Source organism: Myxocyprinus asiaticus, chromosome 3 (assembly GCF_019703515.2).
Source record: "Myxocyprinus asiaticus isolate MX2 ecotype Aquarium Trade chromosome 3, UBuf_Myxa_2, whole genome shotgun sequence".
Classification (NCBI taxonomy): domain Eukaryota; kingdom Metazoa; phylum Chordata; class Actinopteri; order Cypriniformes; family Catostomidae; genus Myxocyprinus; species Myxocyprinus asiaticus.
Genome location: NC_059346.1, coordinates 8,606,217 through 8,619,646, shown reverse-complemented (window position 1 = coordinate 8,619,646; position 13,430 = coordinate 8,606,217). Strand labels below are relative to the sequence as shown.

Here is a 13,430-nt window from a genome sequence, read left to right as displayed (position 1 = left end):
TTTAAAGACTCCACCAGCAGCGAATTTGTTTGCTAATAAAATTCATGTCCAAAATACAGTGGAACATCAAATTTTGTCCATGACATACGAATGTCATACGGACAAATATTTATGAGATTTGTGTTAAACTATCTTTAGGTTGTGGTGAATTTTTCAATTATTATTATTATGCTTATATTTTTACAATTGTATTTATGAACTAATTTGTATTGGTAATTTTCCACCTGTCGTCATAGAGTGATTTTCAAGTTGGAGAAAGTAAAATGATGGTATGATTTTTTTTTTTGTCCACTACTTATTTTGATTATATTTTTGTTTCATTTGAAATTTTATTTTTTTAATTTAGAAATATTTTTGGTTTAATTTCTTCGTGTTTTAAGAAATTAATTTATTTTTTCAAAATTAAAATTTACTGGTAGAAGTAAAGTGATAGTCTGGTAGATAGTCAGTTAAACTATGCATACAGTTAAACATTTTAAGGTAGGGCCCAGTCGTTACGGGCCCCCTTAGACCGTGGGCCCCAGTGCGGCTGCCCCGCCTGCCAGTAGTTACGCCACTGATTCTGACTAATTTAACAGAGCATAAATCCAAATCCTGATGAGAAACACATTTTCCATGCCTATAAAAGGAGCGTTATTGCACAAAAGTCCAAGAGTCCATATTTCTATTCTTCTAATTCATTGCATACAGTCCATTTACACTACCAACTTATTATAAATGTGCTGTCTTTGTTTATATCACTGGTGCTTGACATGGAATGGACTCCATAATAGGACGTATATGGTTCTGGAGAAGAATTTCTAAATTAAATTGCACTTGACCCAGCCCATTAACACTTTGTGCGCGCAATTTCGCCAAGCCTACTTGTGCCTATACTTAATGCATGCTTGCATGAAAATACCAAAACTTCATGGCCATGCCCTCTGACTTTGTATGTATGACTTATGGCATAGCACGGCGCTTAGCACTAGCGCTCTTAAAATAGGGCCCATCATTTCATTTTTGGGTAAACTATGCCTTTAATTGAGTGGACTCTACCCTTAGGATCACATCATTTCAGTTTAGATCCCAGTTCAACATTCAGTGGTGAGAATATTTAATTTATTATGTCATATGCCATTTTTGTCAACTAATTAATTCCATTCCACCTCTGCATATATGATGTGGAGGAGTCGTTTGGTGTAAATTGATTTAGGATCAGGTTTCGTAATCCACATTTTAAGCTATAATGAGCAAAAAGAACAACACTGGTTTCAGATCACAACAACAGCTAACTGAGGGGGAGTCTGAATTTAACATCCTGCTTTGTGCTGTACGAATCACCTCCACCTTCTTAATCGAGCACCACACGGTCCTTAGAGATATGAACCTCTGTCTATACATACCATATCTACATCCAAAGACAAAGACATGAAAGAAGCCTTTCTCTGCCACACTCCTTTGAACACGGATATCAATGAAAAAGGCTTCTGATGGATGTGTTTTGTTGCTCTCTTGCAATGTATGAAGAGTAAACATTGTCTTTTTTATGGCTGGCTGAACTCAAAGACATTCCTTCCTCCAGGCAAGACCACTGAAGCACAGTGAATGGTGGCAGACTTTTGATTTGTTTGGTAAACCTGTGACAAATTCCATAAGTCTCGATTATTTATCAGTTTTGAAAGTGTTTCATAGTGCAAAGTGGAGGGTTATGGGAGGACATGTCTTTTTGTACAGTATGTAAAGGTGTCATGAATTTTGAAGCAACATGAGCAATTCTCATGAAAACATGTCCTGGAATAAGAAAATTAGGAGCAAGAAAATTAGGCCTGTTTTTAGGAGCGTGAAATTTAGACTATTTAGTACATTTTCCATCCAAATGCTCATTACTGTAATACATCCGGATGCTTCTGTTTTGCTTTACGTTTTGGTAACACTTTATATTAAGGTTGTATTTGTTAACATTAGTTAATTACATTAGTTAATATGAATGAATTTTACAGCACTTATTAATCTTGGTTAATGTTAATTTCAACAAAATAATAAATTTTTAAAATAAAAAAGTTGTATAAGTTAACATTAATGCTTTATGAAAATCAGGAAATAACAATGAACAATTGTATTGTCATGAATTACAATTAACCATTATATATAATTATATAATAATAATTTCTATGCTTACACACACTGGCGGACAAAAGTTTGGAATAATGTACAGATTTTGCTGTTTCGGAAGGAAATTGGTACTTTAATTCACCAAAGTGGCATTCAACTGATCACAAAGTATATTCAGGACATTACTGATGTAAAAAACAGCACCATCACTATTTGAAAAAAGTAATTTTTGATCAAATCTAGACAGGCCCCATTTCCAGCAGCCATCACTCCAACACTTTATCCTTGAGTAATCATGCTAATTTGCTAATTTGGTTCTAGAAAATCACTTACCATTATATCAAACACAGCTGAAAGCTATTTGGTTCATTAAATGAAGCTTAACATTGTCTTTGTTTTTGAGTTACCACAGTATGCAATAGACTGGCATGTCTTAAGGTCAATATTAGGTCAAAAATGGCAAAAAAGAAACAGCTTTCTCTAGAAACTCATCAGTCAATCGTTGTTTTGAGGAATGAAGGCTATCCAATGCTTGAAATTGCCAAAAAACTGAAGATTTCATACAAAGGTGTACACTACAGTCTTCAAAGACAAAGGACAACTGACTTTAACAAGGACAGAAAGAGATGTGGAAGTCCAGATGTACAACTAAACAAGAGGATAAATGCATCAGAGTCTCTAGTTTGAGAAACAGACGGCTCACATGTCCTCAGCTGACAGCTTCATTGAATTCTACATGCTCAACACCAGTTTCATGTACAACAGGGAAGAGAAGACTCAGGGGTGCAGGCCTTATGGGAAGAATTGCAAAGAAAAAGCCACTTTTGAAACAGAAAAACAAAAAGAAAAAGTTGGAGTGGGCAAAGAAACACAGACATTGGACAACAGATAATTGGAAGAGAGTGTTGTGGCTCTTAACCCCATTTTTTATTGTAATAGTAATTTTCACGTTATTAATGTCCTGACTATACATTGTGATCAGCTGAATGCCACCAATTTCTTTCCATAAGAGCAAAATCTGTACATTATTCCAAAGTTTTGGCTGACAGTGTGTGTGTGTATGTATGTATGTATGTATGTATATATATATATATATATATATATATATATATATATATATATATATATTAGTTGAAGTCAGAAGTTTACATACACCTTACACAAGTCCTGACATTTAATTGTAGAAAACATTGCCTGTCTTTGGTCAGTTAGGATCACTACTTTATTTTAAGAATGTGAAATGTCAGGATAATAGTAGAGAGAATGATTTTTTTCAGCTTTTATTTTCATCACATTCCCAGTGGGTAAGACGTTTACATATATTTTGTTAGTATTTGGTGGCATTGCCTTTAAATTGTTTAACTTGGGTCAGTCGTTTTGGGTAGCCTTCCACAAGCTTCTCACAATAAGTTGCTGGAATTTTGGCCCATTCCTCCCCACAAATTTTCTATCAGATTGAGGTCAGGGCTTTGTGATGGCCACTCCAATACCTTGACTTTATTGTCCACAAATTTGGAGGTATGCTTGGGGTCATTGTCCATTTGGAAGATGCATTTGCGACTGAGCTTTAACTTCATGGCTGATGTCTTGAGATGTTGCTTCAATATATCCACATAATTTTCCTTTCTCATGATGCCATCTATTTTGTGAAGTGCACCAGTCCCTCCTGCAAAAAAACACCCCTACAACATAATGCTGCCACCCCCATGCTTCACGGCTGGGATGATGTTCTTCGGCTTGCAAGCCTTACCCTTTTTCCTCCAAACATAACGATGGTCATTATGGCTGAAAAGTTTAATTTTTGTTTAATCAGACCAGAGGAAATTTCTCCAAAAAGTAAGATCTTTATCCCATTTGCACTTGCAAACTGCAATCTGGCTTTTTTATGGCAGTTTTGGAGTAGTGGCTTCTTCCTTGCTAAGCAGCCTTTCAGGTTATGTCGATATAGGACTCGTTTTACTGTGGATATATATACTTGTCGACCTGTTTCCTCCAGCATCTTCACAAGGTCCTTTGCTGTTGTTCTGGGATTGATTTGCACTTTTTGCACCAAACTACGTTCATCTCTAGGAGATAGAATGTGTCTCCTTCCTGAGCAGTTTGATGGCTGCATGGTCCCATGGTGTTTATACTTGCGCACTAATGTTTGTATAGATGAACGTGGTACCTTCAGACATTTGGAAATTGCTCCCAAGGATGAACCAGATTGTGGAGGTCCAAAATTTTTGTTTCTGAGGTCTTGGCTGATTTCTTATTTATTTTCCCATGATGTCAAGAAAAGAGGCATTGAGTTTGAAGGTAGGACTTAAAATACATCCACAGATACACCTCCAATTGACTCCAGTTAGCCAATTAGCCTATCAGAAGCTAATTGGCTAATTGCCTAAAGGCTTGACATCATTTTCTGGAATTTTCCAAGCTGCTTAAAGGCACAGTTAATTTAGTGAATGTAAACTTCTGACCCACTGGAATTGTGATATAGTCAATTAAAAGTGAATCAGTCTGTCTGTGAACAATCGTTGGAAAAATTACTTATGACATGCACAAAGTAGATGTCCTAAATGACTTGCCAAAACGTCATGGTTACTTGCGTAACCTCCGTTCCCTGATGGAGGGAACGAGACGTTGTGTTGATGTAGTGACACTAGGGGTCACTCTTGGGAGCCCGAGACACCTCTGGTCTTTGATAAAAGGCCAATGAAAATTGGCGAGTGGTATTTGCATGCCACTCCCCCGGACATACGGGTATAAAAGGAGCTGGTATGCAACCACTCATTCAGGTTTTTTGCTGAGGAGCCGATATAAGGTCCGGCCATTTCAGCGGGTAGTTCAGCGTTGTGGCAGGAGGGACACAACGTCTCGTTCCCTCCATCAGGAAACGGAGGTTACACAAGTAACCAGGACGTTCCCTATCTGTCACTCACTCGACGTTGTGTCGATGTAGTGACACTAGGGGTCCCTATATGAAACGTCACAATTGGCTGAACTGTGTTACGTGAACTGGCGGTGTGTGGTAGGCAGACTACTGCGTGCCTCATAGCCAGCACACCAGGTCGACACGTAACCTCCTCCAACATAGTTATGAGTGTTGAACGGCCCTTTGGGGACAAGTTGACTACCCAAAAGATAGAGACAGGCTTAACCCAGTCGTGGCCTCTTTTCCCCTTCTCTTTTTCCACTCCCTAAAAAAAAAGGGGGATTGTACGACTGGACGATCAGACAAGCCAGCGAACTCATCCGGAAGCCCGATTGGGGCAGACGAGCGTGCTGGGGAATGGGAGGTCCGCGGGGGGATACCCGGTGGAGACGATCCCATTGGGGTCCCCAAATCGCCCCCAGTGCTTCTTACGAAAGCAAGCCGCGACCGCAACGTTGCCATGGTCATGTTCTTGCAGTGAGAACATGAACCATCCACAAACGCTGCCTCCATGTGGGTCACGCCCAACGATCATGACCATCTGAAGTTGAGAGATAACGACCGCAACCAGGAATAACACACCGTGTTAGTGTGTGCCGCTCTTTTAGAGAAATATATACTCTTTTAGAGGGGAAAAGGCTCTTTCAGAAAATATACTCTTTAGTTTTTCTGCCGAAGCGCCCAGGGGCGTTCTCTGCAGTGCACCAGTGCAGAGGAGGGAGAAGCCGCTGAAATGCGCCGTCAGATCCAGCAGAGGTGAATGAACAGTAGTATTCAGCTCAATGAGCATGACCGTTCGGCTCCGAAGAGAAAATCTGAATGAGTGGTTGCATACCAGCTCCTTTTATACCCGTATGTCCGGGGGTGTGGCATGCAAATACCACTCACCAATTTTCATTGGCCTTTTATCAAAGACCAGAGATGTCTCGAGCTCCCAAGAGTGAGCCATAATGTCACTACATCGACACAACGTCGAGTGAGTGACAGATAGGGAACTATAGTTTGCTAATACGAAATCTGTGGAGTGGTTAAAAAATGAGTTTTAATGACTTTAACTTAAATGTATGTAAACTACTGACTTCAGCTGTATATATACTGTATATATGTATAATAAGAACTTTAAAATATAATTTCTTATATTTTTTCTTTTGATTTTGGACATCTGGACATGTTCTTGACAGGTTTCGTGAGATTCACCCACATGTGTTAACAGCATTTGGTTCTTGTAGTGGCTAAACAACATTCCTAATACAAAGCAAGCAACAGAATGTTTTGCATGGCACTAAAGACAATCGCATCACACTTTAGAGCTGTTTTCAGAGTCTCTTCCATCTGTTCCATGTTTTATTTTATACATTTGTTTATTAAGATGTTTAAAGAAATCTTTGGCTTAAAAGTGCTAAGAAGAGATAATTAAATTATCTGGGGCAATGTGAAAAAGCATTCGCCACCACGGCTGATGAACATGATGATGCTGATGCTGTTTTGGCACCCGTCCTGTTTGTGCTTGCATGTCTCACCTCTTCGTAAATGTTTTCATTGGCATCGAAAGCAGTACATCAGCATTCCCCAATAGAGTGATATTGCAAACACTCATACACATTGGCTCATTTGATTATGAGGCTGATTTCGCTCAAGCGTGTTTACGTATGTTGGCAGTATATACTGGGAAAGGCTACATCTCCACAGTGACAGGTTTACATTGCAGCCACTGTGTATCAAGTCTCTGGGATCTGTATTCTGATTAGCCCACCTCCATGTGTGAATTATTATCAGGAGTTATTACAAGAAAAGGATAGAATTTCTCTGTCCATCAGGGAACTGCATGCTCTTGCATAATTACAAATTGTTTATCTGTACGGCTCAAGCTTGGCTCTCAATAGTATTAGCAATGTATTATGTGATAAGATATGATTAGTATGGGATTTGGTGCTGTTTTAAATAAAACAAATCTAAGGCAACAACTAGCAGGTATGGGTGATTAGTGAAGATGTGGAAGCACACAAACTAAAGTATCAGTAAATGTCAAGGATGTTTAAGAGGGGCTGTGCAGGTTTGGGCATTTTCGAGAGAGGGAGTCATAGGAAATCTACATATTTGATGGGATTTTAGAAAATAGCGGTTTTAAAGCACCCCACCCCCACCAACAGATTACATCCTAGTACCAGCCCTGTAATCCAGACACCTGAATGATGTCTTTATCATGCCGAAAGTGCACATCTGGATATATGCCAGGTGATAATGCCTTGCTCCATTATTTGATCATTATTTAATTAATTATTGCCACTATTATCAATAGAAATTGTACACCAACATATTTTTTTAAATAAATTGCTGTTTACCATCAGCTTTCCTCAGACTCTAATAGCATAATGTCACTTGCGCCAGGCTAGCAGCACAATGTGAATGAAGCATTAATCTATAATAAGCCCAATTTACATAGAAAGAAAGCGTGTTTGGGTGAAAAGAAATAACAATGACTTTGCTAATCGTGCCTCCCTAAACTAGATTGCGGATGGTTAGTGTAAAATACCATGTGCAAAAGTAACGCGACTGTTAAGTGAATTCGCTCCACAGTGATCATGTTTTATAATTCAGGTCTCTCTTTGTCTCTTTCTCTGTCTGTGTCTTTTTCTCTCCAGTAGGAGAAAGGATAAGTTGCGGATCCCAAGTGGCTGGCTGTGTCATCTTGCTCCTGAGCTCATCCGTCAACTCTCCCCAGAGACTGCAGAAAACCAGCTTCCTTTCTCTAAACAGTCTGATGTGTTTGCCTTTGGGTGGGTCCCCCTCTGCCCCCCCTCAGCACTCCTGTTCTCTATCCTCACTGGATCTCTGCCTTTTGTCACTCAGGGAACTAGAAAAAGCATTGTTTATTTTAAAAAATATGCCTTTGACTATCACCATGCCCTTATAGTGTTAATCAACAATTATTTCGGATAATTATCCTAAAATGTAAAAACATTTCAAAATTTCTATGCATTACTAAGTGCTGAGGTCATCAAATCAGAAAGGTTGAGATCAATAGCAATACCATGGTACCCTTTTGAAATTGCATAGGGGAGACCAGGGCTACAGTAGTTGTAAAACGGGGAAGTTGTCACAAGGGCTATATATATTTATTAGGAACACTATGGTCCTAATAAAGTGCCCAGTGTGGTCTTCTGCAGTTGTAGCCCATCTGCCTCAAGGTTTGACGTGTTGTGCATTCTGAGATGCTATTTTGCTCACTACAATTGTATAGAGTGGTTACTGGAGTTACTGTAGCCTTTATGTCAGCTCGAACCAGTCTGGCCATTCTCCGTTGACCTCTCTCATCAACAAATCATTTCCGTCCTTAGAACCGCCGCTCACTGGATGTTTTTTGTTTTTGGCACCATTCTGAGTAAACTCTAGAGACTGTTGTGAAAATCCAAGCAGATCAGCAGTTACAGAAATACTCAAACCAGCACATCTGGCACCAACAATCATGCCATGGTCAAAATCACTGAGATCACATTTTTTCCCCATTTTGATGGTTGATGTAAACATTAACTAAAGCTCCTGACCCATATCTGCTGATTTCATGCACTGCACTGCTTCCACACAATTGGCTGATTAGATAATCACATGAATAAGTAGGTGTACAGGCGTTCCTAAAAAAGTGCTCAGTGAGTGTAAAAGATTTCGAGTGAAAAGTCAAGTTGCGCAAATGTGCCTTTTTGTCTAGCAGAGGTTTTGTATTTTGTATTAAAACACCTACTTCAAAACACACTTAAATTAGAATAATGTTTGTGAATTCTACCCTCCAAACTCTGCGCCACTGTTTTAATGGTAGGTACCATTGTGACAACTTACCCCATATAGTGTGATAACATGCCATGCTATTGATTTTAAGGTATGTGGCTATGCAGAAATTGACTTTCAAAAATTTACCTATTCTGAGGAATGTTCACTGGAGTAAAAAGTGTGACAACTAGCCACGGTCTGCTCTATGTATAAAACTGATTCCAATGTGGTTATGTAACACATGTTAAGATAGCATCTCAACTTTTTAAAAAAGGAATTGTTGTACTATAATGAGTAAGCTTCAGAGCCTATATATAATTAAGATTTTCTATGCACAAACCCTTGAAGAACCAAGAAACCTTATTATCAAAGGTTATGTCTGTGATTCTTTTTTATGTTACAATACCTTCTCCTATTAATCTGAAGAGACAACTATAAGTAAGGCATTCATAGGTTGATTTCCCCCAAAAAAGTGTGACACTGCGGCTCTGTGGTGCTTTCATAACATTTCTCTGTTTGGTTGAGCATCCTGACCAGCCAGACACAGCAACATCGGCTAAACCAATGGGGTGATTTTGGGGTGGGACTGTCTGTGTATTCGACCAATGGTGACAGACAGGGGAAAGTGTTCAGGAAACTTGCTTGAAAACAGTCATTATTTTTGTAATTTCATTTGGTGCCACTAATAGCGCCAAAATCACACACTTTAGCTTTATATTGACTTCAGGGTAAAAGGAAAATGCTACAACATGGAAATCACAGAATTGATTCTCCAGTGCTCTGCCTCAACCAATCAGATTGTACTCACGAGAGACTGCTTGCAAAATTTAGACTTCATTTATAGTTAATTCTACCTGACCTGGGTCTTTCCAGAGGCAGTGAGTGTGCGTGCCAATAATGAATATAAAAAAAAAAAAATGGATGGATGGATGGATGGATGACTGAAGGAAAGAAGAAATGCTGCTCTGTTGGGTCCTAACACAATTGCGTCCTCAGCTGTTCTCTCCATATGGAGGCTCTGTCACACTGTCACTCGACGGGAGCAAAATACAGCACCCACGCAAGCTGCCCAGCTGGTCACACTAAAGGGACATTACCTAGAGGTGACCCCACAGCAATTCTCCCTGTTGTCCCTTCTGCCTCTTTTCATTTCCTTTGTTCTCTGGAAATGTGGTATTATAATGCAGCAGAGTTCATAATGGCTTATAACAACAGCTGTTATTACATGGGATATTTTACACAAATAATGCTTTTACTTTCGGTTTTGTGGACGTTTTATGATTTGTTATATAATGCATATACTTAACATTGTGGGAAGTAACTAAATGAAATAGCAACACCACTTACTCATGGCACTTAACAGAATTTAAAAAAAAAAAAAAAAAAAAAAGATTTCCCAAACATTCCCCCATCTTCCATTGTTGCTATGTCAAGCTGGTTGGGATGTTAAAAACACTTATTTACACTTTTTGGGTAAATCAACCTATAAATGGCTTACTTATAGTTGACTCCGCATGGGATAGGAAAAAGTATTTTAACATCGATAAAATAGCACACTTCAACTATATTTTCACTATATATAGTGTGATAGTACTTAGAATATGCACTTTAAAAGCTTGATTTCAGTCAGACTAAAACTAATCTCCTGAGACCAGAGCATGACTTTCCCTTTTTGATTTGTAACAAATAGCACATAATAAACAAGCAAAAAAAATATTAAATAAAACAAATCTAGAGCAAATAGTATTCCTAAAATATTATTTCTACATATGTGGACAGCGGGACTAAGTTGTGAAATTTTAAATTAACATATCAATTTATAGAAAGTCCGATTTATTTTTTTGTTTTATTAAATTGTTTATTATGTTTCCAGGAGTGTTGGTTATTCATGTTTTTGAGACATTACAGACATTACATAAAAAATTAGTATAATTAATTCTGATTCAAAGTAATGGCCAGCATCATCCAATCACTGCCAACCATGTTAAAATAAAATGTTACATTATAAATTCTGAATCTATGTACTGATTACCATTGTTTCATGTCTGCCAAACATGTTGAGTGGTCCAAACATCATCTGCAGCCTGAAACTGAACTTTTGGTTGGATTTTTAGGAGTGAATGCACTTAGCTGCATAGGAAAGCTATAGGATGCTCCCTTGCTCCCTATGTAGTGAATGAATTAATCTCCAGTGTGCTGTCTGTCTACACTGTTCTCGGAACAGTTCGAAATTACATAATTTTTTATCTAACTCCACAAAAAGCCTCTGAAAGCGGCATTTTCCAGCTTTTGGATGAACCCATTGATTCTCAGTCTGATAATGCACAGTAAATATAGGATTTCTAAAGAAAAAATTGCTAAAGTACACATTAGTGTACATTGTGTTTAGCAGCATGGCGTTTCACGATAAATAAATAAAAAAAATTAAATGGCTTATCGGACGAAACTAGAGACTTTAAAGAGGTTTTAATGTAATAACTCAATTAGGTTTTTTACCAGATGTAGTATTTTTTGGCGTTTCTCCCAAAAACAAACTCCGCTGTGGTCGGCCCCATGTTGTTTTGTCACATGACTTCGTGTGTCGAAAGTTGAACCCTTTACTGACAGCACAGAGTCTCCTGAACTGAGATCAGTCAGTTTAAATAAATGTAAACTATGCATATGTATACTGTGTGAAACTTTTACTGAATTAAAAGTCCAAGTATCTAGCCAAAAACATACTTGAGTGAAAGTAAAAAAATATTCACATTAAATTGTACTTAAGTGTTAAAAAAGTAAAAAGTAACTTTTTTTTCCTAGCTAGAATGAAATCCAGAAAGGAGATTATGTAAGAGAGGATGCTGTTAAATTCGATTGGTTTGTTAAGTTGCTTTTTTACTGTCTCTGACGACGTTCATATTACTCCCCCAGTGGCATTCGCAACCTGGTCAAAGAATCATGTTACAATAACTAAATTTTTGTTAAATTATTTTTATGTGGCCTGTTGTACATGACACAGCAATTTCCTGGTGGAATGAACACTAGAGGCGCTAAAACAACAACTTTTATCCACTTTCACACAAATCTGCATAAAACGGCAGATTATCAGTTCATAAACACTTACTTTTCGCTCTGTTATCTTATGACATATACACACTTTTACTATAGCGCATGACTCATTTTAACATTTTCATTACAAAACCAACTACATTTACAAGCTTGTTTAAGTGTGATCAAATTGCACGGTAGCTCAGCTGATAGTGTTGCATATGCGATGCAAAGGACTGGTGTAAGAGTCCTGACGAGCACGCGAGTCGACACGTGAGCCGAAAGTGTCATAGAAGCACCACAAAATTCCGTGGTTACTTCAGAAATTGTGTTTTTCATGTCACATTTGCTTTTTATGACACTATTGGTTAGGTTTAGGTTTAAGGTTTAGGGTAGGGAGGTAGGTTTTGTTGTTTTAAATCTTCGATAGAATGTTAACCTTAAAAACCTCATCTGTTTGGTAGAACATTACACTCGCTTTTAACGCCACAGAGTGGACATTTGGAACTGCCCTGAGACGTGTAATGAACCACATAATTTTATTTTGCGAAAAACGTTGCCAGTCACGCAATGTTGACTCACGAATTGCAATGTCAGAGCACCCAGCCCCTTGAGACATAGAGAAAGATTTAAAAAAAAAAAAAAATCATAGTTAGTAATGTTGTTGTTTTTGTGAATTGTTGTCTGAGGTTTGCTACCAAACCTTGCTGTTGAGCAGATGGATGAATTCAATAAAATTCATAATTTACTCAGATTCCATTACTTTTATTATTATTATTATTATTGCTGGTTTTATAGTTATTATTATAATGAATAGTTGCCTAAGAACAACAACAACAGTAATAATTGTAGAAATTCAAAGATATGATTTAAATATGAAGGCAAGTGTAGAAATAAATGACATGTACATATTTATTTACAAAACTCTTTTGTTTATATATATATATATTTGCTATGTGAATTATAATTTTTGACTTCATAACTGTCCAATCTTTAGAAGTAGCAGGAGTTTAGAATAAAGTTTAGGACAAAAACTGTCAGTGTTTCTAACTTCGTGCTCATAGTTTTGCATGAATACATCACATTCAGTCGGGTGGTCACATACAGTCTAGTCACACAAATATTTCAACATATCTGAAGCTCAAATCAGATCTGAAATTCCGCCTCTGCAAATGGTCAGAATTCCACAGAATCGCCGTGTGACATTCCATTTGAAATGACTGACATCTGGTCTGTCATCTGTTGTTTGTCGGATGCAGTGAAATGGCGGCTTCAGTCCAGTAAGACGAAGGAAAATTATCTGCAAAAATGTAATGAGTACTTTTCAAGTTTAAATAAAATTGTAAGGAGTAAAAAGTACTTTTATTTTTTTTATAAGTATTCCATTTAAATTGCACTCAAGTAAAGTACAAATCCAAAAACATAATACTTAAGTAATTGTACTTAAGTATTTTACTTAATTACTTTACAGCCCTGTGTATGCGGGGTCACACGAGGATAATCTAGTCTGTAGTGCTGAAAAGTCTGGTGAATTGGTTTGTTCAAACAGTTCAATGATTTGAAAAAACTATTCCCTGATTCAAGTCCCTGAGCTGCATTTTAGCTCTTTAGATCAAAATAATTAGTT

The 13,430-nt window shown here is 37.6% G+C and overlaps 1 protein-coding gene across 1 annotated transcript in view; it reads left to right on the top strand.

The window, feature by feature from the left end:
• The window catches only part of LOC127430129 (kinase suppressor of Ras 2-like), a 166,957-nt gene that overhangs the window by 147,639 nt on the left and 5,888 nt on the right, over positions 1-13,430 (top strand). The window contains exon 19 of the mRNA XM_051679645.1: positions 7,654-7,788. Within this exon, the coding sequence (XP_051535605.1) occupies positions 7,654-7,788 (135 nt within the window). The remainder of the gene's footprint in view (positions 1-7,653; positions 7,789-13,430) is intronic.